The sequence below is a fragment of the Pelophylax lessonae genome (assembly GCF_965119305.1).
Source record: "Pelophylax lessonae genome assembly, chromosome: 6".
Lineage (NCBI taxonomy): Eukaryota > Metazoa > Chordata > Amphibia > Anura > Ranidae > Pelophylax > Pelophylax lessonae.
In genome coordinates this window covers 278312422-278338277 of record NC_138773.1, presented here as the reverse complement: position 1 = coordinate 278338277, position 25856 = coordinate 278312422, and the positions used below count along the sequence as shown (strand labels likewise).

General features: G+C 42.7%; 1 protein-coding gene across 3 annotated transcripts in view; it reads right to left on the bottom strand.

Annotated features, from left to right (window-relative positions):
• Positions 1 to 8868: 8868 nt before the first annotated feature.
• The window catches only part of PRPF40A (pre-mRNA processing factor 40 homolog A), a 77809-nt gene continuing 60821 nt past the window's right edge, over positions 8869 to 25856 (bottom strand). For all 3 annotated transcript variants that reach the window (XM_082261113.1, XM_082261114.1, XM_082261115.1), the window contains exons 21-27: positions 23632 to 23769; positions 21718 to 21813; positions 21125 to 21211; positions 20727 to 20829; positions 19900 to 19961; positions 11292 to 11423; positions 8869 to 9069 (exon numbers count right to left, since the gene is read on the bottom strand). In XM_082261113.1, the coding sequence (XP_082117239.1) occupies positions 8977 to 9069; positions 11292 to 11423; positions 19900 to 19961; positions 20727 to 20829; positions 21125 to 21211; positions 21718 to 21813; positions 23632 to 23769 (711 nt within the window). In that variant the 3' untranslated portion in view covers positions 8869 to 8976. The remainder of the gene's footprint in view (positions 9070 to 11291; positions 11424 to 19899; positions 19962 to 20726; positions 20830 to 21124; positions 21212 to 21717; positions 21814 to 23631; positions 23770 to 25856) is intronic.

Sequence of the window (25856 nt, the reverse complement as noted above, 5' to 3'; positions counted from 1 at the left end):
AAAGACATACATCAGACGATACTGATGCCAGGGCGCCACCAACACGTCCGAGGCGTCCGCCCGCGGATCGCGCGTCCTTGCCATGAACCTTTCCACCTTGTCGTTTAGACGAGACGCGAACAGGTCCACATCTGGAAGACCCCACTTCGCGCACAACATCAGGAAGACATCCGGGTGGAGGGACCATTCTCCCTGGTCCAGGGTCTGCCGACTCAGATAGTCCGCCTGCCAGTTCTCCACCCCCGCAATGTGTACTGCCGATATCGCCGGGACGTGCGCCTCGGCCCATGACAGAATGTCGGCCACTTCCCGAGCCGCTCGGGCACTCCTGGTGCCCCCTTGATGGTTGATGTAGGCCACTGCTGTGGCATTGTCCGTCTGAACCCGAACTGGACGGCCCTGAAGCCGTTCCGACCATTGCAGAAGGCAAAGCTTTATCGCCCTCAATTCCAGAATGTTGATCGGAAGAGACGACTCCTCCTCCGACCAAGTTCCCTGGGCAGACAGAACGCCCAGAACACCACCCCAGCCCGACAGGCTGGCATCCGTGATGACCACCGTCCACAAAAAAAAAGGACGAAAAGACTTGCCCCCCGACACCGCCGGGGACCGGAGCCACCACAGAAGATTCCTTCTGGCGCGATGGCTCAAAGAGATCCGCAGATCCAGAGATTGCGGTCGCCCGTCCCACTCGGCCAGAATCTCAGTTGAAGACCCCGCGTGTGAAACTGGGCAAAGGGAATCGCCTCGAAAGCCGAGACCATTAATCCCAGACATCTCATGCATGTCCGGAGAGACGAGTACTGAATGTCCCTGAGGAACCTGACCTCGTCCTGAAGCGTCCTGAGCTTGTCTTCTCGCAGGAAGACCTACGCTAGAACAGAGTCCAGAATCATTCCCAGGTAGGGAAGACGAACCGACGGACATAGAGCCGACTTAGGAATGTTCATTGTCCAACCAAACTCCTACAGAGTCCGCATCGTGGTGGACAGGTCGGTTACCAGGTCCTGACTGGCAGCAGACCGGAGTGGGATATCCCAAGACAGAGATGCCCTGAGCTCGCAATAGAGCCAGGACCGGCGCTAGCACTTTGGTGAAAACCCACGGAGCCGAAGCGAGACCGAAAGGTAACGCCACGAATTGGTAGTGATCCTCCGCAATGGCGAATCGAAGGTACTTCTGGTGACCCTCGAAATTGGGAACGTAAAGGTATCCATCCTTCAAAACGATGGAGGCCATGAATTCCCCCGGAACCAGGGCAGCCACCACCGAGCGCAGGGATTCCATGCGGAACTTGCGAACCCGCACCAGCGGGTCAGAGCTTTTAAGTCCCGAATCGGACGCACCTTGCCCTCCTTTCTGGGCACAGAGAACAGAGTGGAGTAAAAACCCCCAAAATCTGTCCCGATGAGGCACCGGAACCACCACTCCTTGGGCCCACAGGACCCGTACCGCCAGGCGCAGATCCTGCAAACGCTCCGGAGATAACTGAAGATTTGAGGGAAAAAATCTGCCCGCCGGCCGAGAGAGAAACTCGATCATGTAACCAGATCGAACGATTACCTGAACCCATCTGCCCCGAATGCGGGCCAACCAGGGTTGTAGAAAACCGCGCAAACGTCCCCCCACCCCAGAAGCGGGTGAGGGCGCCTTTTCAGGCTGAATTGGCGTGGGAAGCAGAACCGGACGGGCCGGACTTCTGCCTACCCGCCCACGGCTTCTTTTGGGAGCCTTGGTCTTTGAAAGGCTAGCCTTTGGATTGCGACCGAAAGGCACGAAAAGACCCCTGAGCGGGTCTAAACGAGGATTTTCTCTTACCGCGAAAAGACTTATTCTTGTGAGTGTGGGGGAAAAGAGTGCTCTTACCCCCGGAAACTCCCTGTATCAGAGTATCCAAAGCCTCGCCAAAAAGGCGAGATCCCGCGTAGGAAAAATAGCCAGCGTCTTGCGAGAAGCTTGGTCAACCGACCAATTCTTCAGCCATATCAGACGACGGTTCAACATCGCTACACTGGATAGGTGCGCCGCCCAGGGGACCAAAACAAAGTCCGCATCACACAAGTACATGACACCTGATGAATTTGATCCACCATAGCCAATGTGGTCGGCGGAGCTGAATCAGCCACCAGGGTGCGCCTGACCCCCTGCGTCCAATCCGCAATAGCATGGGCCGCCATGATGGAAGCAAAAATAGGCTTAGAACCAGCAACCATATAAGCTCAGCAGATATCTCAGTAGGCTTATTCAAAAACGGCCACCGCATGATCCACCTGAGGCGGCACACACCAACGCTCGTCGGTGGAGGGCGCAATCGGATAACGCAGTTTGAACTTCTTTGGCACAGTAAAGGGCCACTTTAAAATGCGCCATTGCTCATCAACAGCGTGATGAAATCCCGCAGGGCAGGGAAAAACCTGCGCTGATTTGCGTTTCCTCTGCGTCCCATTGATCAACTCATCCATGAGTGCAAGCTCTTCAGACGAGCCGGGGGGAGAAGTATCAACCCCTTCTACCTCAGCCTCCCCCTCTGACCCCATAAGGTCCAGAGATGAGCGAGACCCTGAGACCCTGAGAAGAGCACGCCAGCTCCAGCAGCCACATCGCCCTTTGAATCAAAGGAACTGGACACCCTGACCCTTTATGCGGATCGTTCAGCCATCAGCATTTCTCACCTGAGACACTAAGGAAAAAACACCACATTCAGTCAGATCGTCCCCATCGGGGAGTGCAGCAGCCCCCCGGACGAAGGCTGAGACTGAAAAGCCCCAGCACAGGAACAGTCAGCTAACTCCTAAGCTAGGCAAGATCAAACTGAGTTGAGGATGCTGGAAGCAGGGAGGTATTGACTGAGGGGACCGCCCCCTAGGGGTGTGATATGCTAAAAGCTTTTATATTAACAAATCTTGTTACCTAGCTACTCCTACGGAGCAAAGGTCAATACCCATTGGTGAAGATTATGAAGGGGCGGCGACTGTCGGAGGACGTAAGAGAAAGCTTTTTTTCTATGCTGAGATCACCATTGCGATAGTTATAAATTGCTATCATGTCCCCTCTCAGGTGTCTCTACTCCAGGGAGAATAAATCAAGCGATTGCAGAGGATCTTCATAATTAAGATCCTCCAATCCCCTAATTAGTTTAGTTGCCCTTCTCTGGACTCTCTCCAGCTCCAACACATCCCTCCTGAGGACTGGCGACCAGAACTGGACAGAATACTCCAGATGTGGTCGGACCAGAGTTTTATAAAGTGGAAGGATTATAGTCATATCTCTGGAATACATCCCTTTTTTTTTATGCATGCTAATATTCTGCCGGCTTTGGCAGGTGCCGCTTGACATTGCATGCTATTGCCTAGTCTATCCTCTACCAAGACTCCCAGATCTTTCTCCATTTTTGATTCCCCCAAAGGTTCCCCCCTAAAGTGTATTGTGCTTTTAGTACCCAAGTGCAAAACCTTACACTTCTCCACATTAAACCTCATTTGCCATGTCGTTGCCCGCTCTGTTATTTTGTCCTGGTCCTTCTGTAGGATATCTGCCTCATGCTGTGAAGTTATTTGCCCTGCCCAATTTTGTCATCTGCAAAAACTGATATAGAACTACTGATCCCTTCCTCAATGCTGTTTATGAATAAATTGAACAAGGTTGGTCACAGGACTGAGCCTTGGGGGACCCCACTTACCACCTCAGACCAGTCTGAGTATGCGCTATTTATTCCCACCCTTTGGACACGCCCTTTTAACCAGTTCCGTATCCAAGGACAAACCCTGCGGTCGAAGCCGGCAGACCTTATTTTATAAATTAAGCGCTTGGGGGGAACTGTATCAAACGCCTTAGCGAAATCCAGGTACACCACATCCACTGGTCTCCCCCTATCTAGCTCACAGCTCACCTCCTCATAGAATGTTAAGAGATTGGTTTGACAAGAATGCCCATTTGTAAACACATGCGGATTACTGCTGATAATGTTGTCGTCTTTAGCAAACTCTACAATATAGTCCCTTATCCCCTCCAGAAGTTTACATACTATCGATGTCAGACTGACAGGCCTATCACTTCCCGGGACATGCCTCTGCCCTTTTTTGAATATTGGTATCACGTTAGCTTTCCTCCAATCCCCTGGTACATTTCCTGTCATAATACGGTCAGCAAAGATAAGGAACAGTGGTCTAGATATAACCTTACTAAGTTCTTTGAGTACTCTTGGATGTACGCAATCCGGGCCTGGTGATTTATTTGTGTTAATTTTATCCAGCCTTTTCCTGATTTCACCCTCTGTTAGCCATAGCGGCAAGTCCTGTGTATTACTACTAACCATACAGTCATGGTCAGTGTACCCCTCCTTTTCGTGTGTAAAGACCGACGAGAAAAAAGCATTCAGCACGGTTGCTTTTTCAGTGTCCTCTGTAACCCTCCTCCCATCATCGTTAATTATGTGTGAAACATGCTCTGCCCTAGTTTTTTTACTGTTGATATATTTAAAGAATTTCTTTGGGTTCTTTTTACTATCCTCCGCTATTTGTCTCTCAAAGTTGATTTTAGCCATTTTGATTTCGTATTAACTTTTCTTATTTGCCTCCTTGTATTGCTCAAAAGCCTATATACTGTGCCCTCTGATTTATAATTCTTGAAGGCCATTTTTTTCCCCCTAATAAGTTTAACATTACGGTTTAACCAGCCAGGTTTGGCTTTGTCTCTTCTAAATTTATTTCCCATAGGAATGCACTGCGAGATGCATTTATTTAATATGTTCCTAAAGAATTCCCATTTTTCCTCCGTGGTCAGTGTTCCTAGGGTTTGGTCCCAGTTTACCCTTTCCATCATTGAGCATCATTTGGGAAAGTTTGCCCTTCTGAAGTTTAGGGTTCTTATGTTTCCCTCTTGCCTTGTTATATTGTTATTTAAGCTAAATGTGATCATCCTGTGATCACTAGAGCCCAGGCTGTCCTGGACTCCTACCTCCGAGATTAGGTCTGGGTCATTAGTGATCAATAGATCCAGGACTGCATTTTCTCTAGTAGGAGAATCCACCAACTGAGACATGTAGTTGTCCTGTAAGGTTTCCATGAATAGACGGGCCTTCTGTGAGTGTGTAGTCCCCTCTTCCCAGTCAATGTCGGGATAATTAAAGTCCCCCAATAGGATGACTGATCCCAGTTATGCCGCTTTACCCAATAGTGATAAAAATTCCAGCTCTACCTCCTCCCTTTGGTTGGGTGGCCTATAGCAAACCCCCACAATTACTTTTGCTTTCATTTCTTCCCTATGGAGTTCTACCCACACGGATTCTAACTCCATACTCATCCCTTCCATAATATCACTCCTCTCCACCACCCTTGCATTATTCTTGACATAGAGACATACCCCTCCCCCTCTTTTTCCTACCCTGTCCTTCCGGTACACCAAATACCCTTGGATATTGGCCAGCCAGTCATGCGAGGGGTAGAACCAAGTTTCCGTTATTCCCACAAGGTCTATGTCCTCCTCATGTACTAACATTTCCAACTCATCCATTTTATTAGCTAGGCTCCTGGCATTTGCATATACCCATCTTAGTTTTGTAGAAGTTGATAGTGAATGGCGATTATTTTTATTCCTGTTAGGTCTGAGGTTTTCCCGCACAGACCCCCCAATTGACGTTATGGAACTACTGTCGCTGCTGACTCTACTACTACTACCTTCTGTCCTTTGCTCCCTCCTGACTGACTCTACTTCTGGGCCATCCCCCTCGTCTTCTAGTTTAAAAGCCCCTCCAACTTTGTGGCCATCTTTCTCCCCAAAATAGCTGTACCATCCCCATTAAGGTGCAGCCCATCCTTACTAAAGAGCCAGTAGCCAGGAACCCGAACCCCTCCTTCCTACACCAATTCCTCAGCCACTTGTTAAATTCCCTAATCTCCTTCTGCCTCTCTGGTGTGGCTCGAGGTACCGGCAGTATTTCAGAGAAAACCACCTTCGAGGTCCTATTCCTCAATCTATTCCCTTAGTCCCTGAAATCGTTCTTTAGGATCCTCCACCTTCCTCTTACTTGGTCATTAGTGCCCACATGCACCATGACCGCTGGGTCATCACCAGCCCCGCCCAATAATCTGTCTACCCGATCCACGATGTGCCGTACTCGAGTGCCCGGTAAACACTGTCCGGCTACCGCGATCTTTGACAGATTGCCCTCTCTGTCCTCTTGATGATTGAGTCCCCCCCTACCACAACCTGTCTAACCTTTCCTGAGTCTTGGCCCCCCTTCTTCCTGGAGCCACCACTCCCCTGGCAGCTGGGGGAGGGCGCCTGCTCCAGCACTGCCACCCCTGAGCTGATATCCCCCTCAACCTGCAACATGGCAAATTTGTTAGGGTGTTCCAACTCAGGACTGGCCTCCCTAGCGCTCTTCCCTCTACCCTTCCTAAAAGTCACCCAACTGCCTACCTCTGATGCCTGCGTCTCCTCTACTCCTCCCATCTCTATGCTCTATAGAGTCACACATATGGGCATACTGCATGCACAGTGGTAAATGACAGCCCACTCCCCCTCTCCTCCATACCCACTAACCAGCTAAACCCAATGAGGGTGAGATATTACATTTAGATTAATGGAGGCTTCATCTTATCCCTCTTATTCTAAGACACAGGCCGGTGGAGCGTGGCACAGCCTGTAAATAGCAGAAATCCACCTACACCATGTTATTGTTGAAAAACAAAGATATGATCTCAAATATATAATTGTATGACAATTTTAAACAGTTTATTGATGTTTTTACTATGTATTCCAAAGGCTGGTTTTTTTTTTTTTTTTTTGACATGTGACCAGCAGCAGAGGAGTAGACTAGAAGCTCCTCCTGCTTATGTTTCCTGCAGGCAGGGAAAGATCTGGGTCATGTGACAGCTGTATATCGATTAGGAAAAAGGCACTTTAAATTAAAATTTCATTTAGAAAAAAAAAAATCTCAGTGCCAACATCTATATACAGTAATAGAAGGGACAACGTAAATTAAACTGTGCTTAGTGTAGGTCTCACCTTCTGACATCCGGATGCCACCTACTTTCCTAAGTCCCACCTACTTTTAACGAGAAGGCACTGAGGATCTCAGGCCTAGCTCAGAATACAGTAAAGCCGAACACTTGGAAACAATGATCAGATTTCTGGGCTGGATATCAGCACCAGGGCAGTAACAATACCTATTACAGGGCTCGACAAACCCCTGGCGCCAGGTTGCATTGGCGACTAGGGTGCACTGCAGGAGGTGTCCTGTCCCTTTTGCACCCCCTACCCGAGTGCACGGACTACCGCACCATCCAATAATTGAGGCCACGGCTTTTCGGCCTTCTTTAGTGAGAGAACGGGGAACTGGCACCCTCTTGTGGTGGCCGGGAGTTTGACAAGCAGTCACTAATGGCTCTGTTTCCCCTGCCTGTCCATCTCCTTCCCAAGAGGAGATGAGAGGGAAGTTTTTGCAGGCTTCATCTCCCTGTCCACTTACCTTTGCTTAAAAGGTGGACCGGAAGTGTGGTTATTATTATTTATTTCTTCAATAAAAAAAAAAAAAAAAAAAAAAAATTAATATATAAATATATATATATATATATATTTTTTTTTCCCCTCATCGCCATGCCACAGCCACACAGCCGAAGGCCCCTTTTTACACGGGCTGTCTGATCAGGTGCGCCTGTCAGTTTTTCAGGCAGACCCGATCGGACCCTTCAGTCTCCTCTATGAAGCTGTAATCTGCCACCATCTGATCCTGTCCGCCAAAAACAGACGGATGGTGGTTCTATATTCTATCCATCCCGTGGATCCGATTTCCCTATAGAGGAGAGTGGGGTTCTAGTCATCTGTGTGTAAATTTTGTATGTTCTTTTTTTTTTGGAAATAAAGCTTGGTTAAAAAAAAAAAAAAAACTGGCTCCTACCTTTTTTAGCTGGCTCCTAGATTTCAGGCAAATTTGTCAAGCCCTGACTTAGTAGTGCTGAAGACAATTTAATTAACTAAAAACTAGCATGTTTTGTTGATTTTCACATGAGGCTTTTTACATGAGTATTCCACCTTCAAATTTCCATTTAAAGAGACCTTGCCATCAGAAGACTGATGGTAAAAGCACAGAAAAATCCACTTCCCTTCACAAAACATTTAGGTAGTAGCTGGGGGAGAAATTAAGGGATAAAGTGCCCCTTGAGTAGCAGCTTCAAGTCTGCTGGGGCTAGATCATCACATAAAAGATGGCGACAACCAGCACCAATTTCAAAGCTTTAGAGATCTACACAAGGGAGTCTTTTACAGGTAAATAACATGCATGAAAAATTTTAAATCTTTACATAATCTGAGAATACGTTGTTGAAATTAATGGTCTAATGACGCTGTCTCTTTAAGGCAGCACTTGGCCATAGTTATGCTTCACAACACAGACAGCTGTTATTTCACGTGCTTTGATAACATATGCTGCTGCATTTAAGCAAAGAGTGCAGATGAAGTTGCACCATGAAAAGTGTTCAAATAAATACTACCACAAACTAGAAGACGAGGTTTTAATACTTCATAAAAATGTACAAAAATATCCCAGTCAGGAACGTATGTGCCACAGGGAAGAAGAAAAAAAAAAAAAAAAACAAATCACTAAAGCGGACAGAGGCTGGAAATAAAACAAATAAAAAAATAGGACTTTTATTTAAATCAGACATACATTTCAGTCCCCCTTTTTTTCCTTCTTACAGCCCAGCAGAGATGTATGGTCTACACAAGGTACAGGCTTACAGGAAATCATGTGGCACATTCTGTTCAAAGGTTTTAAGGCAACTCTTTGAAATTAACGTTAAAATTTACAACACTCTGCAAAGAGGCCCAGATCTCCTCAAATGGAGATAATCCTTTGTGTGCGAGTACTTTTTCTTTCTTACAGAGTGTGGATATTTGAGCGAATGGAAAGTAGAATTTCCTGCTAGCAACTAAAATATGTCACATTTTATTGTAAACTTATTTGGTAATCAGGTATTATTGATCATCATCCAGCTGCTCCAGGAGGGTCCGTCTTCTCTTTTCCAACTCTCCTTCACTTAATTCACTTCCGGATGTGTCCCAGTTACCCTGCAATGATCACGGAAAACAGTTAAATTATGAATTGTGATTACAGGACATAAATCTGGGCAGATATAAGTTCACCTTTTTTAACATGTTATCCCCATTCCAGGGTGTAAAATGTAACCGGTTACTTTTGCAGCAGCCCCCGCACCCCATATCCCCCCCCCCCGATCCCCAGATGAGACAGCAAGTGGGGGATCTTTTCCTCACACTTGCTGTCACAAGTCTATGTGGGGCTCCGCCGACCCAGTCGCATCCTTAGTTCACAGAGTTCTGTGAATGTGAGAACTACAGGTGCTGACAGCCTTTTCCGCTGTTGGCTTGTAGGTCTCTACGAACTACCAGGGTGGTGTTGAGCGCTCTAGGAAGTTCACTGATGCTTCCTGTCAGTGTGTAACTGCCTGCCTGTAGGAAATAAGAGCAGACAGCTTACCCTGAGCCTGCAAGAGCTCTGCTGATCGCAGGTGCAATGCTTTCAAGGCTCCTAGTAAAAAAATAAAATGCACAATCAGTATTTTTAGCTAAAAAATTACTTTGAACTCCCAAACATTATAGATTGTTTTAGCAGAAACCCTGAAAAATAAAATGGCGATCTTTGCTAGTTTTTATGTCACACGGTATTTTGGCAGCGGTTTTTCAAATTGCAATTTTTTTTGAAAAGCACACACTTCAAGTTTAATGCAAAGACCAACATATAACCCACATTTTTGGTAAAATATAAAAAGATGGTGCTACGCCAAGTAAATAGATATCCAACATGTCGCACTTAAAAATTGTGCACACTCGTGGAATGGCGACATAATACTTCTAAAAAAAAAAAAAAGGCAAAGTTTTAAACATTTTTTACAGGTTACCTGTTTAGAGTTAGAAGAGGAATAGCACTAGAATGATTGCTCTTGCACTTTCGGTGAGATACCTCATGTGTGGTGTAAACGCCCTTTACATATGCATGCGCGACTTACATATGTGTTTTTTTTTTTAGTACTTAATCCCTTTTATTCCTATTACAAAGGATGTAAATGTAATCGAAATAAGGGATGACAGGTCTTTTGTGGAAATCTCTCCTCTGCCTTTACAAAAGAGAGATAATATATAAATATATATATATATATATATATATATATATATACACACACACACACATATAGTTTACCTCCACCCTAGCCTGGAAGGGACATCATGACGTCGCTCCAGTCTTCGAAGATCAAAGAGGTGATCGCTGTTCACCTCTATGGCCAGCTGCGCCAACCGTCGGAGATAGTTTCCCAGGCTCGCTGGTAAAAGCAGTAAGCCCGTAAAACACCAGCAAGTGGCAGGTGTGGGTGGGTGTTGAGATATATTATATATATATATATATATTTTAAATTCAAATTGCGGTCTACAAGTGGGTATACAGAATGCCCAGCGGTCCCACATGTTCCTGAAGGAAATACGTTTATTTAGTTCAGCCTGGCCCAAACTTTTTAAAGGGAAAGTAAAGCCGACCAAAAGGGAGCCTTCAACTATTGTTTCTGGGAAGTATGTGCAAACAAGCCTTTTGAAAAAAGAAAAGAAGAAGAAGAAGAAGAAGAAGAAGAAGAAGAAGAAGAAGAAGAAGAAGAAGAAGAAGAAGAAGAAGAAGAAGAAGAAGAAGAAGAAGAAGAAGAAGAAGAAGAAGAAGAAGAAGAAGAAGAAGAAGAAGAAGAAGAAGAAGAAGAAGAAGAAGAAGAAGAAGAAGAAGAAGAAGAAGAAGAAGAAGAAGAAGAAGAAGAAGAAGAAGAAGAAGAAGAAGAAGAAGAAGAAGAAGAAGAAGAAGAAGAAGAAGAGCATACTTACCAGACTATGACAAAAAAATAAAAAGAAAAATTCATATATCGGAAAGTCCACTTTTTTTATATGCTTGTTTGTAAATGGTAAGCAAATAATCTTAACCTTCTGTGATTCCAGATGCTACAGAGGATACCCAAAGCCACAACTATATTTAATCACTAACACCCCACCCATATAGCAGCATACAACAGTGTGTGGTCCAAAGGAAACCACTAAAAGCACAGCCATCAGGACAACACTGCAGAACTGTGACTAAGGAAAACACGGAAATATACTTCTATAAACATAAAATCAGCATCTTTGATTTAAAATATTTCCATTTGCCCAGCAATTGTTTCGATTAAAAAAAAAAAAAAAAAAGAAAATTTTTATATATATATTTTTTTTTTTTTTCAGTTTATTTAAAAGAATCCACTTACAGAATCTTTCTCCTTTGTTGATTTCCTTTTAGGAGATTTCTGTTTTGATTCTTTCTGCCTCGATCGTTCCTTATCATCCTTGTCTCGGTCTTTTCTATCTCTGTCCCTCTCTCCTTCAGATTCTGGAGAATTCTGTTCATGTCATCATGGAAAGAACAAAGTGGTTAAAAAGAAACTCTGGTCTAAACAAAAATCCTTGTTTAGCTTCTAAAAACAGAGCGGTTTAGATCTGCAGAAATAATCTAGTAACAATGGTTGTCCAGTGTTCAGATATACAAGGCAGCTGAGGTACGGAAATATTCCTGGGAAGTCTGTGCCCATCCTGCTTTAAGAAAACTACTTGTGGGAACCATGGCGTGTCTGTGCTCATCCCAAAAGTGACAACATTCTGGAGGCGGAGGAGTGCAGCAGTACAAGAGATGTTAACTTCTGAAAATTTTGAAGGAATGAGAAAAATGTTTTTTCCCTGTTTTTCTTCAGAAACAAAAAAAGGAAAATTCTCAGAATTGAGAAAAAAAAAAGTGTGGAGTAGTTTTACAAATTGAAAATCGTGTTACACTGGAAACATGAAAAGGAATATTTCTTCACAATATTTGCAAATTGCAGCTTTGCTCTCAGCAGAAATTGCACTGTGGAAATGTTTCCAAACTCTAGATGTTGGTTTCACCATTTGACTGAGAGGAGGAAAAGAAAAACCAATTTACTAACCAAACTATAGGTAAACATTATGCTGTGATGGTGGAGAACATTAATAGGAATCATTTAACAGCTATAAAGATGAAATAAATTTGTCAGACAAGTTTATCCTCTTGTATATGTGAAAAAAAAGTGCGCAGGATATAAAAAAAGTAAAGCTGCAACCTTAGAACCAATCGGGGAAAATTATATATATAAAGAAGCAGGTGCGCTAAACTGATAAGTGTCAACCAATCAGGTTGAAGTGAACCAAAACAACAATATAATAAACAAATATTCACACAACTGTTGCATATGTGATGAATGGTAAAGTGATGAACATAAAATACAAAGAAGTGTAATTACTAAATCAGCAATGTGAATATCAAAATCACACTTAAATGAAGGTGAAGAATAAAGCAAGGGTGCATAGAGTCCAAAACAATATTTCCAGTTAGATGTGAAGATATCCAGGTGAAATATCCACTACAACTCTAAGGTGCAGATGATCCCGCCACCATGTTAAGGACTGGCCCCTTACCAGAGTAGAATATTAAGGGCGTATATGATTACTCCAGATGAGGAATAGGTGCTCAGGGGAGGATGTGATCACTCAAATAGGAGGATAAGCCTCTTACCAGATAATTGAGAGCTTGATCTTAATTTCTCCTGAATGGTGTTTGTCCTCTATCCTGGGCGTCCTCACTTTGGACAGTTCCTCTCTGGTGCCAGTAACTATGTCCACGTAGGTATCTTCCACAGACGAAGGAAAGAGAAATCTTTATTCTCTGACTGTGGTGTACAGCACAGTCCGAGAATAAAGATTTCTCTTTCCTTCGTCTGTGGAAGATACCTACGTGGACATAGTTACTGGCACCAGAGAGGAACTGTCCAAAGTGAGGACGCCCAGGATAGAGGACAAACACCATTCAGGAGAAATTAAGATCAAGCTCTCAATTATCTGGTAAGAGGCTTATCCTCCTATTTGAGTGATCTCATCCTCCCCTGAGCACCTATTCCTCATCTGGAGTTCTCATATACGCCCATAATATTCTACTCTGGTAAGGGGCCAGTCCTTAACATGGTGGCGGGATCATCTGCACCTTAGAGTTGTAGTGGATATTTCACCTGGATATCTTCACATCTAACTGGAAATATTGTTTTGGACTCTATGCACCCTTGCTTTATTCTTCACCTTCATTTAAGTGTGATTTTGATATTCACATTGCTGATTTAGTAATTACACTTCTTTGTATTTTATGTTCATCACTTTACCATTCATCACATATGCAACAGTTGTGTGAATATTTGTTTATTATATTGTTGTTTTGGTTCACTTCAACCTGATTGGTTGACACTTATCAGTTTAGCGCACCTGCTTCTTTATATACATAAGTTTATCCTCTTACCTGTCAATTAAGGCCCGAGAGGACAATAACCATCATCTATTGTACCCTAACAATCTCCCAACTTTAGGAGGTACAAGATGGAGCCCAGAAGCAAAACTGGAGCCCCTGCAGTGTCCCCTTGTGGCAGAAATGCATATTTCTCTTGTTTGAGAACTACATTGAGAAATACAGTGCTACTTGAACTGCATTCTAGGATTTGGGTGTCTTCTGCTGAAAGAACTTGCAATAATTTAGGACTTTTCATTAAGTCTCAGAAAGGTTCCATGAAAGTGGTTGTAAACCTCAGATATGAAATCTGATCAAAGCAAATCTCGATAGTGTGTACATGTCTTTATCCACTGGGTGATTTTGTTCTGCTGCCTCATTCCTCTGTTATCTGCATGAATCACTTCTGATGAGTTTTCCTGATATCAAGAAACAATATGGTGGCAGGGGAAGGCAGTCTGACAGCCTCAGCTCTGTTCTTGTGTGTGCCTCTTCCTTCCAATCAGCTTTCAGAGCTCTCCTCACAGATGCAACTTCAGCTCCCTGCTTTATAAAGCTGAGAGATCTCCTGTGTAAATTCTGCACTTTGAATGGATGTCAGGGAAAGATGGCTGCAGATAAACAGGTACAATTTATGTAGAAGGATTTATTTAATCTCAGCCGGGGCCAGTCACATCAATGGGTATATGTAGGGGTTTACACCCACTCTATAAGGTCTTCATGTCAAATATTTTATCATTGTAAAAACATATTCCACACTTTTTTTCTTCAATTTTTCTGGAAAACCACAAAAAAAAAAATAATGGCTTTGGAAAAAAAGCAGGCTTTTGGGGCACCTGTTTTTACCCCAATTTTTCATTTATTTCCCCCAGGTCTTCCCATATTAATATCCAAAAATGTTGTGCATATACAGTATAATGCAAATTATAAACAATAAAATAGTGAATTCAATATCAAAAGTCCAGTAAAAGTTGAAAAAGTCCAATAAAGTGCCAAATGTAAACTGAGTGAAATCTTCAGCAGGTGTCCCTATATATTCATATATCTATGTGTACCTCCACAAGCACTAAATAGCTCCTGCTTACCAGAACGCTTTGCCCCACTATTACCGAAAAAGCGCTTTATCAGTTTTATACTATGCCCACTTGCTGATCAGGCCTATTCTGGAACTTTTTGTTTACAAGTTTAAATTAGTATTTTGTGTTAGAAAGTCACCTAGAACCCTCAAAACATAATATATTTATTTAGCAGAGACCATGGAGAATAAAATGGCGATTGTTGCAATATTTTATGTCACACTGTATTTGTGCAGCAGTCTTTTAAACACAATTTTTTGTGGGTGGGCTGCACCTCTTCTGCCACCTCTAAAAGTGATCATGTGGTAAATTGGCCGCTGGGACCACTTTTATCTTGTAGAGAATCGCCCACAGTACAAAATGATATTGGGGTTATGGCAACAGTATTTAATGTCAAAATAATGAACTAAATGTAAAATGTACTGTGTGGGGTCAGGAAGTGGTTAATTATGGTACAATATTGAACCGGAGGGTGATCTGCGAGTCCTGACCTGAATTGGAGGTTGTGGGGGCGGCTCTGTGGCGGAAGCCTGGCCATATAACACAGGGTTTGACAAATTTGCCTGAAATCTAAGAGCCAGCTAAAAAAGTTAGGAGCCAGTTTTTTTTTTTTTTAAAACTAACAACCAAGCTTTATTTAATAAAACGGATACTAAATTTACACATAAATAAGACTAGAACCCCACTCTCCTCTATAGCGCAATTGGATAGAAACAGACTGTCTCTCTTTCCATCCGATGCCATCTGATCCGATCCACGGGATGGATAGAAAATAGAACCACCATCCATCTGTTTTTGGAGGACAGGATCAGATGGCGGCTTACTGCTCCATAGAGGAGAATGAAGGGTCCGATAAGGTCTGTCTGAAAAACTGACAGGTGGACCCGATCAGACAGCCCGTGTGAAAGGGGCCTTCGGCTGTGGCACGGCGATAAGGAAAAAAAAAAGATATATATATATTATATATATATATATTAAATTTTTTTAATAAGAATTGAAAAAAAAAAAATGATGTTTTATTTTTTTTTAATAATTAAAAAAAGAAAAAAAAATTATTATTATTATTTTTTTTTTTTAATTTAAAAAATAAATTAATAATAATAACCACACTCCCTGTCCACTTACCTTTAAGCAAAGGTAACTGGACAGAGAGATGAAGCCGGCAAAAACTTTCTATCTCCTTCCAAAGAGCAGATGAGAGGGAAGGCATTGAGAACATGCATTACTACCGGCCACCACAAGAGGGCGCCAGTTCCCCTAGCCTCTCATCTCACAGAAGAAGGCCGAAAAGCCGGGGCCTCAATTTATGGATGGCATGGAAGTCCGTGCACTCGGGAAAGAAGGTGGGGGCGCAAAAGGGACAGGACACCTCCTGCAGGGCACCCCAGGCGCCAGGTCGCTAATTCTAGTCGCAAATGCGACCTGGCGCCCGGGGTTTGTCGAGGCCTGATATAACAAACTTGTTTTTACTGCTCTGTATTAGGGGGGGCAAAAGCATTCTGGTAAGCAGGATCCATTTAGTGTTTGGTGGAGGTACACATTGGTGTATGAATATATGGACACTTGTTGAAGATTTCACACTGTTCACATTTGGCACTTTGTTGGACTTTTTTCCACTTTCACTGACTTTATTGATATAACTGAATTCACTAGTTTGCTTTGTTATTTATAATTTTCACTATACTGTATAGGCACTGCACTTTTGTATATTAGTTGTTGTGACTGTTGGTGTGCTTGCTGCTATATTCTTTTAACATTTTCACAGTTGCAAGGTTTTCTCTTCTCATCTCTATGCAGCACACAGCTCTTGTCTTGAGATTGCTTACATGTGTATGTACTATTAAGCCTAACATCAATTAACAGGTTGTGCTGAGAGAGTGAAATGCTGTGCGTTATGTGTACGCTATCAGATGTAAATCCCCACATTTTTAGATTTGCTGGGATCATCTTGGTGACTTAAGCCCCGTACACACGTACCGATTGTCGGCCGTAAATATTCGGCCGACGACTGATCGGCTGATTGTAGGCTTGTTAGTATGATGCTTCCGACAGCGAACTTTCGGCCGAAAAGAAACTGTCGTTCAGGCATTAAAATTTTTGTTGGCCAACACCAGAACGGCCGATTGTTCGCCAGTCCGTACAGATTTCGGCCGACAGACAGCAGATTAGCAAGACTGGACATGCTCAGAAAAGAAAAAAAGACAAGGAAAGTTAACCATCACATGACATCACTTCTGCAGTCGGCTGTTGTTGGCCGACAAAATTCGTGTGCAGTCTTTTGCAGTTTTCAACAGACACGACAGCCCTGGACAAAAGACGGCCGATCGTTCGGCCGACGATCAGTACGTGTGTACGGGGCTTAAGGCAGTCAGTAAATCAAGGTGCAGGTACAGCAACATTTTTTTCCCTTTCGCAGAGGGTGTAGTTCAGTTGGACTGTCTTGCTTTTGCATTCATTAAACCTTCAACTGAGGCTTTTTACTGGGGAGTATGGCTGGCTTTCCATTTACTAGAACTAAATTTCCATCTGCTCAAACAGACCTAACAATAGGTTGAAAATGTATCTGTGACCAATAGGAGTAGTTCTAAAAATCATAAGCTCTCATTAAAATATCCCCAGAGAAGCCTTTTTTTTTACTGGACTGTTAGTGTTCAAACCGGTAAACCCCTGTCAAACACAGGACAGTGTGTGAGGATAGGCAGAGATTTATTTTCCCCCACCAAAAGGGCCATCTTGAACAGCAATAAAAACCTTAACAAAAAAAAACTAAATTTTGGACTTGCCGTAATACCCTTTTCTCTGAAGTGCATCGACAGACGCAGCTCCATAGCTTCTTGACCATTGGGTTATGCTAGCCCCTACAGGAGTAGGACACTAGGCAGGAAAAAGGTTTACCACGCCTATGGGGCAGTCCCTGCAGGCATAACCCCACACACTCTGCTATAGCCCTCAGTTTTGTTGCAAGCAGTGTTTTTAGAAGACCACAACCCCATTCCACTCATAATTAGAGGGGCGGGTGCTGCTTCTGTAAATGAACTTCAGAGAAAAGGATTTTACGGTAAGTCAAAAATCCAGTTTTCTTTATCATTCACTGAGACGCAGCTCCATATCTTCTTGACCATTGGGACGCCCCAAAGCAGTATTTGTATGAGGGGTGGGAAAACAATGCAAAAAAGAACGCAATTCCCCAAGGCTAAACTTAGCTAACCAGGTAAAATGGAGCTCACCCAGAAAAAAAAAAAAAAAAACAACACACCCTCAAAGAGAAAAAAAAAAAATTATCTTTTAGACAGCAGCCTGCAAAACCTTGCAGTGAAAAGCAGCATCTGAAGATGCCAACATATCTACTTTGTAGAATTTTGTGAATGTGTTGTGCACTGACGACCAAATTTGCCACCTTGCAAACTTGTATTACTGACGCCTGATGGCGAAAGGCCCAAGAGGCACTCTCAGCACCTAGCAGAATGCACCTTCACAGGGACAGATGGAACCTGACCTTTAATAGCCACCAAAAAGGCCACCTTCTGTGACCATGTAAGCAGAGGAATCTCCCTAAATTTTCAAAGGGAGGTTTTTGAAGGACAGACAGTACCAAGTTAAGATCCCACCGTATCGGAGGAGCCACATGACAAACTCCCTGGATAAAAGTGTGAATCAAAGAATGCGTAGCTAAACGGCATTGAAAAAATAATTGATTGAATCCAAACTGGACAACCCTGCAAATGATTTGTCCAGTGACTCAAGCAAAGCACTCCAAGTTCCAGAATATTTAAATCGGAAGCCTAAACTCTTTCAGGGCCTCTGGACACAGCTTTCCTAGTAACCCCCCCCCCCCCCCAAACTGGCATACGTGGTTACCACGGTCCAATACAATGGAAGAAAAGATTTGCCATGACACAGTGCACTTCTTGCGTTTTGACTGCACCAAATCAGCTTTTCAAAGACTTTGGATCCTTGTTTCACTTGACAATAATTCCCTGTTGCAGAAGTCTCATGTGGAATTGGGCAAACCAAGGGGTAGGTTGGGGCCAAAAGACCACCATGACTGTTAGAGGGACTGCGGGAAATGGAATGGAACACGGGGGTCCGACCATCCCAAGGAGGGGACCACAACCACCCCGAGACCGCAAGAGCTATAGGGAGACCCTAATCAACAAACCAGGTCGTGTGCCCCCCTGCGAGGTGTTTCACTCGTGGGCCAGCCCCCGATCATTGGGACTCTGTCGTGGTGAGGCCTAGCGCAGGACTATAACATGCACACGCCTGCTGCCAAGACTGGGAGACCTTAAGGATCTAGGATATCCAGTCCGAAACCCAGTCTGGCTGTTGATTGCAGTTCTCCCAGGAACATAACTAGCTACAAAATTAACATTTCAACAAAAGGTTCCCTTTAAAAATAAAAAAAACAAGCTAAGACCGAAGTCCCAGCTGGGAACTAGGTCCTACTCCTAAACTAGGCAGAAAAACTGAATCCTATAGCAGAGTGAGTGGGTGGGTGTATGCCTTCAGGGACTGCCCCATAGGCATGTTAAAGTTTTTTCCTGCCTAGTTTCCTACTCCTGTAGGGGGGCAGCATAACCCAATGGTTAAGAAGAATATGCAGAAATATGAATAGAGAATATGCAGCTGCGTCGGTCAATGCATGAGAGAGAAAAACACACACCTGAGGAAAGATGGACTGGTCAACATGGCGAGTTTGCACACTGGGCAGGTAGCTCACATTAAAAAGGTTCAACAAGAACACCTTGGGATGTAACCAGAAGTGCAAAAGACAAGTTTCTAAAGGTTTATTCCATTAAAACAGTCTGATATATTCCTTTGATATATCAAACATGTGAATGGGTCTAGAAAAGCAATACCTTTATCAGGGTATAAAACTGAAAGGAGGATGACTAAGGGATTGAAGTGAAAAGTAAAATTAGAAAAGGTACAACAAGCATGCCACTCCTCAGAGGTTGGTTTTGGCAAACTGGCTGTGAGGGCTGCTATAACCAGCTGCTGGAGGAGATGCAGACTTTCCAGTTTTACTTTTCACCTTAACTCTAAAGTCAATCCATCTTTCATGGTTTGATGAAGAGGCTGCCGTTCAGAACTCCAAACCCATCAGACCGTTTTAATAAAAAAAAAAAAAAAAAAAAATTCCAAAAGTTCAAAAACTTCTAACCCTTCAAACAATGTTTTCGACTTTAGAGGAACATTAAGAGTAAAGTGACTAAAGCCCAGTCTTTGTACAGATAGCACAAAGCTCATCATCAAATTAACTCTACAACGTGTTAAAGAGTACATCTTCACAGGATACCATCTCTGCGACTAAGGTAGGAGTAGCCTCAATGCTAAACATTCCATAATAATAAACTAAATGTTAAAGTTTCAAATAAGGCATGGAAACAAAAATCTATATATTATAAAATCAAGAAAGACACAGTGTACAATAAACACTTCCTGAATACAAAACATGCTTACAGATTTATGTCTTCTCTTCTTACTCTTCTTTTTGTGCTTCTTTGTCTTTTTATAACTTTTTTCTGTCAAACAAAGTATCAAATAAACATACGGACCAGGTCATATGAACTGCAACATGAAAAACACAGTAAGACATGAACTAAAATCTGTGAAAGGAAAAGACTGCAGCCATGGTTCATATGCTTCCAGCCGCTAGGCTCTGTTCCCAACAATATTGATATATAGTTTCCTACAAAGTAACTCCCGTCTAATGCATTGCTCTGAGCCCACAATCTAGACACTACATGATGGGCTAGAGGCCCAATAAAGTAACTAAAGATAACTTTTTCTTTTTTTTTTTTTATTTTAGATGGAAAGGTATTATAACCTCTGTCAAGAGTTGTTGCTGTCATTGTCCATGTTAGGGAGATTTCACCCCATTTGTCATGTACAGTTGTGTTCGGAGACAACGTTCCCTGTACCACAGGGCCGTCCAGGACCCTGGCAGGGACATCACCCCCCACCTCTCAAACATCTGTTTTAGAACAAACCTGTTCTCTTTATTTTCCAAGCAGTAACAAACGAGCAGCGACAGATTAAACTTTGTGTCGTGCCTCTCTGGCAATTTTTCTGACTCACTCAGGCTGGTTACAAATTCCTTAAGCCATCAACTTATCACGGTTATGTCAAAAGGTGGAAGGAACAGTCTATCACCACAACCCTAAAGAACTCTAAATATATCGTTTGGGCAGTTAAATCCCCCCACCACAATTTTGAAGAGAGCTACAGTAGTAGCTTCTGAATCCATAGTAGTCTGTTCACTTGAGTCTTTAGTTTTCTAATATTACCTGATTCTCCGCTAGAGGAATGTTCAGAGCCAGACCTGGAGTCTGACCTTTGCCTGGTCTTCTTTTTTGTGTGGTTCTCCTCTTCATCCTCGGATTCCGAGCCCTAAAAAAAAAAAAAAAAAAAAAAAAACACATCAAAAAAGGAAAAGTATTGTTCTCCTTGCTAAAATGGAAATATGGATGTGTAGTGTTGCCAGTATTGCTTGACTGAGCTGAATCTTCCCATCTATGTTTTTATGTCATGTCTTGAAACATCCTCCCATTTCTGTTCCTCGTTTTTAGCTGACCCCTGCTAACTGCACTGACTGAGCAGCTCCACTATGTGGCAGTGTTACCATATAAAGTGTGCTTACTGAAAGAGCAGTCTACAAATACAACAGCAGCAGGCCGGTACTCACAGAGCGCGAGCGGGACCTCTTCCTATGATGTTTCTTTGATTTCTTTGAGTGCTTCTTGTTTTTCGAATGATGATGCAGACATTCATGCTTTAAAAAAAATTAAACCGGTGTCAGTTACTAAACGTAATAAAGTATTAAAGTAATAAAAAAAAAAAAAAAAAAAAAAAAAAAAAAAAAACAGTAATGTTGCAAAACAATTATTTCATTTTTAAAAAAGGGAACAGATGAGGGGTGTTCGGTCAAATCTTTGTTTTTAAATTTCTAAAATGTTTTTTATTTCTCCATTCACACTTGTGCCACTCCAAAGTGGACTTTTTTAAACTGGTCTAAAAGAAGCAAAAAAAAAAAAAACCTTTCTAAATATTGCAATGTTTCCTGAATAATCTTAGCAGTACCCTTTGACTGGAATCACTCTTCAATTGATATAAAACCCTCTGAGCTTGCAGCACAGAGCAGGCTAGCAGAGAACGAACATTTAATTTTACAGAGGCAAAAGCTATACATTTCTGCCTGCCATATTAAATAAGATTAGCACAAGGTATTTTCTGATCGGTAATGTCGCATGTGATATAGGAGTTATGAATAAAAATTACCTCTATGGCATGAACAAAATCTCTAAATATCCTTTTCCGTTCTGCTTCCAGTGTGATATCTTCAAATGCTGCCTCCTTATTAAACCTTTCCCGAACCTTAGGGAAGACGAGCCAAAAAAAAAAAAAAAAAAAAAAATTAAGTTAAGCTTACTAAAATATTCAGTGAAATACAAAGAGGAAAGCACAAGCTGGTCCCATTGTGAAGCAGGCAGGACCTGTGGGGCTCTCCCCATACAAGCACCAATCTCTGTACTAGCATTGCCATCCAATAAAGCTGAACTATCAGTGGCATCATGATAAATTCACAGTAGTGCCATGATCGGAAGCAACAAAAAATGTGAACTAAAAAAAAAAACCACACCACTGCTAAAAGGTCTAAAATATTACTTGTTTCCAGTTAAGGGTCAGGAGGCCAATCAAAAGAGTATCCAACGTATCCAGAGATCAACAAAACTCGTCCTTTATCAGGGTTTGAGATGGAAAACAAGGTTCAGCAGCTGAACCTTTGCATCAACTTTGTCATCTGGATTTGCCAGACCCCATCAGAATGGTCAAAGTCACAGTAGAGCCATTAGAGGAAAGGAAAGCAGCATTATGTTACCGTTCAAGTAATGTCCCAACTGGAATGCTAGGTTACCACAGTGGTGCCACAATAGTACAACAAAGTAACTGTCCAAGCATTAGGAACATTACAAAAAAGAAAAGCTGCCAGCTCAGAAACATGCCTAACAGGTTAATGGACACCAGGAAGGCATACTTGCATGCAAGGTCTCCCCCAAAGGGATCTCTAAAAGTTTAAATGGGGGTCTCTAAAGAGCACCAGGTTGAGACCCCAAGGTAACACGGGGAATCAAATTTGGGAATTATAGGAGCAACACTATAAAGAATTGTCTATTAGGGAGCACAAAACGAGAGCTTTCTGAAAGAGAATGGATGAGGCAGAAACCTGTCCTATAAAGGGTAGACGGGCCAGATGCTAGTCAAGGCTAGATTGAAGGAAGAGCAAAATATAAACAGACAGCCATGCTGCTAAAGCCAGCAACTGAAATGCAGGGTGGAAGTAGCTATGCATCAATGACTCTGGTCTGTTTGGAAGAGGCAAACGCTCGTTCACTAGGAGTCCGAGTAAGTTTGTGTACAACTTTCTTCTTGGTCAATTCAAGGAGAATCACTGGAACCCTCTTTACCTCTTTTTTTGCACAGCAGTTGAGGGATAAACATTATCAGAGGGAAGGCATGTATCAGACTGAAAATAATCTAAGGTATCACCAGGGCATCTACTCCTTCTGGCCAAAAACCTGTTCAGCATGTTATACCTGAAAGTCAGGATGTCCACATCTGGTTTTACCTATTTTTGACAGAGATTTTGAAGACATCGGGGTGCACGTGCCCTAAACCTGGAAGGCGGTAGCGACGGAAAGGTACGTTGCTTTGCCTGTGCGGGCTGCCCGTCCGCAGTACTTTAGGGCGGGCGGTCCACAAATGGTTAAGTAGGCTACTGCTGTGGCATTGTCTGACTGCAACCTGACTTGGTTGCCTTGCAAAAAGGGGGTCACGTGTTGGAGAGTCAACTCGATGGCTCGAAGTTCCACAATGTTGATGGGGAGTCTTGATTCTTCCAAGGACCAGGTTCACCAGAATGGTAAGGCTGGCATCTGGTTGTCCCCACCTTCCAGAGCAAGGGGATGCAGAACTTTCACAAATTCAAAACAGATTTGGAGATCCACCATGACAGGGAGAGATCTGTCTGGCTGGAAAGACACATAGGATGGTGAAGAGAGGATCTGTCTGTTCCACAGTATGGGAATGTGGAGTTAAAGTGGGACATCCTGTGTCCCTCAAAGGGGGGAGAAATAAAATGTTTAAAAACAGCACTTGCTGGAGAACTATTGGCTATTCTACAAACAGTTTTACCTCTTCCCATACAGAGTCCGCTTCTATGGGTGGCGCTGCTTGTTTTAACATACTCTTGAAAGCAGATTCCTTTCTTTTCATTTTCCGGGCCTCTTCCTTCTCACGTTCTCTCTCCCGGGCCTCTGCTTTCTCTAAAAGCTAAAATAAAATACAAATTAAAAAAAGAAAAAAAATTAACACTATAATACTGTAATAAAGCTGATAAGGAAGCTTCACCAATATCTCTAATTTACAAAGACTAGCTCATTAATCTATATACACCACGTGTCAAACATAAGGCCTGCAGGCCAAATCTCCAGGCCATTTCATGTGGCCCTCGCACCCAGGGCTTTAAGCAAAAACTCTCCGATTCCTGACTGTCCTGCACAAGAGCTGCTAGCACTACCAACTGACAAAATAAATTGGTAAAAAACAATAATAAATAAGTGCAGCGCTAATGTGAAATAAACAAAATTAAAATGTTCATAAATGTGGTAAAAGGGCCTTGAAAAGACTCATCCACACTGTTGTTGGCGGTATCATACTATTATATTTTTTCTTTTTCTGTATACAACAACCCGGTCTGGATGAGGGATTCCTTATCTTTTGTCTCCGGAAGATTGCACAGTCAAGATATAAGGCCTGAGGATACCCCCTTCAAAGTTATTCTACATCCATCTTTTGGCTCAATTGACTTGCATACTGTAGGGTATTGCAAGTCCACTCGCTCTGGTAAGCGCAATTATCTACCACCATAACGAAAATCAAGATATTCGTATCTTCCTCAAATTATCACAGATTTGCTTGGACCTATATATATATATATATATATATATATATATATATATATATATATATATATATATATTTTTTTTTTTTGTCTTCACACTTATGCTCAGGATATTGAAGTTAATTAGACTCACCTGGGTCTATTTAACACACATTATTGTTTCTGTTGGACTAACTCAACTACACATTTTGGCACTAGGACTTTGTGGGACTGTTTCCATTTTTTTCTTCAGGAATTTTTTATGGATGAGTCTTTTCAAGGCCCTTTAACCACATATATGAACATTTAATTTTGTTTATTTCACATTAGCACTGCACTTTTTTATTATTGCATTATGTGGTAAGCTGCACCGTGATCCCCTTCTGGACTGAGTAGGTGAGATGGGGGGAGGGGATGGGATGGTGAGATGAGGGCTGTGGAGGAAGAAATGTGCAAAGTGCGCAAAGGTGGGGGATGGAGGAGAGTGGTTCAGAAGTCAGAGCCAAGGAGGGTTGGAAGTGAGCTGAACCGAGCACGCCTGAACGCCGCGCTCCGTACACAGCCGCGTACACAGCCGCAACGCCTGAACACAGCCGCAACGCCTGAACACAGCCGCAACGCCTGAACTCCACACAGAACACATTCCTGGCATTTACTCCTCCAACTGTTGCAATTTCGATGGAACAGGAACAATGCAATTTCAAAACAGTTCAGCAGGGGAGGGTGTAGTTAAGTTCCTGCATCCATTCTCTGAGAGGAAAAAAAAAAAAAGCTGTGGATAAATTTATATAGTCTTACAGATACAACCGGCCCTTTGAGGGCAACCATAATGTTGATGTGGCTCGATGAAATGGAGTTTGACACCTCTGATATACACTATATGTATAATAATCACATAATGAACCAATTGCAATTAAAAAAAAAAAAAAGTCTTTAACCTGTAGTTTCCCTCGTATCACTGGAATCAGTGTGGCTTGCAATACAGTGATTAATTTTAACTCTGAAGAATAGAACCCATAAAATGTAATCAATTCTGGATATGAAAATTTAAAAAAAAAATAAAAATGAACTGGTATAAAAGGGTGAATTCACATTGCAACATAGAGCAGCAGGAGCAATTCACAGCTCCGGCCGCTCTGTTGCCGGCTGCACTAGGGGGCAGTGTGCACAATTCAGTGAATCACACTGCTTTTTTCCCCCAGATTTGTAGAAGCTTTATTTGAAGTGTATAAAACGTACACTTCATGCACTGGAATGTTGCATTGCGCTGCGATAAAATGCAGCAGGTCTATATTGCAGCACTAGGCTATGTTGCAGCATGAATGGGGCACAAAGGAAACATTTATTACCATGTGGTAAAACGTCTGTCAATGCACAGTTTGGATAGGCCCTCAAGTCTGGGCTGCCAGCGTTAAAACTTTTAGGATATTCATTAAAACATTTTTAATGTGATCCGTATTATGCTTTAGCATTTTAA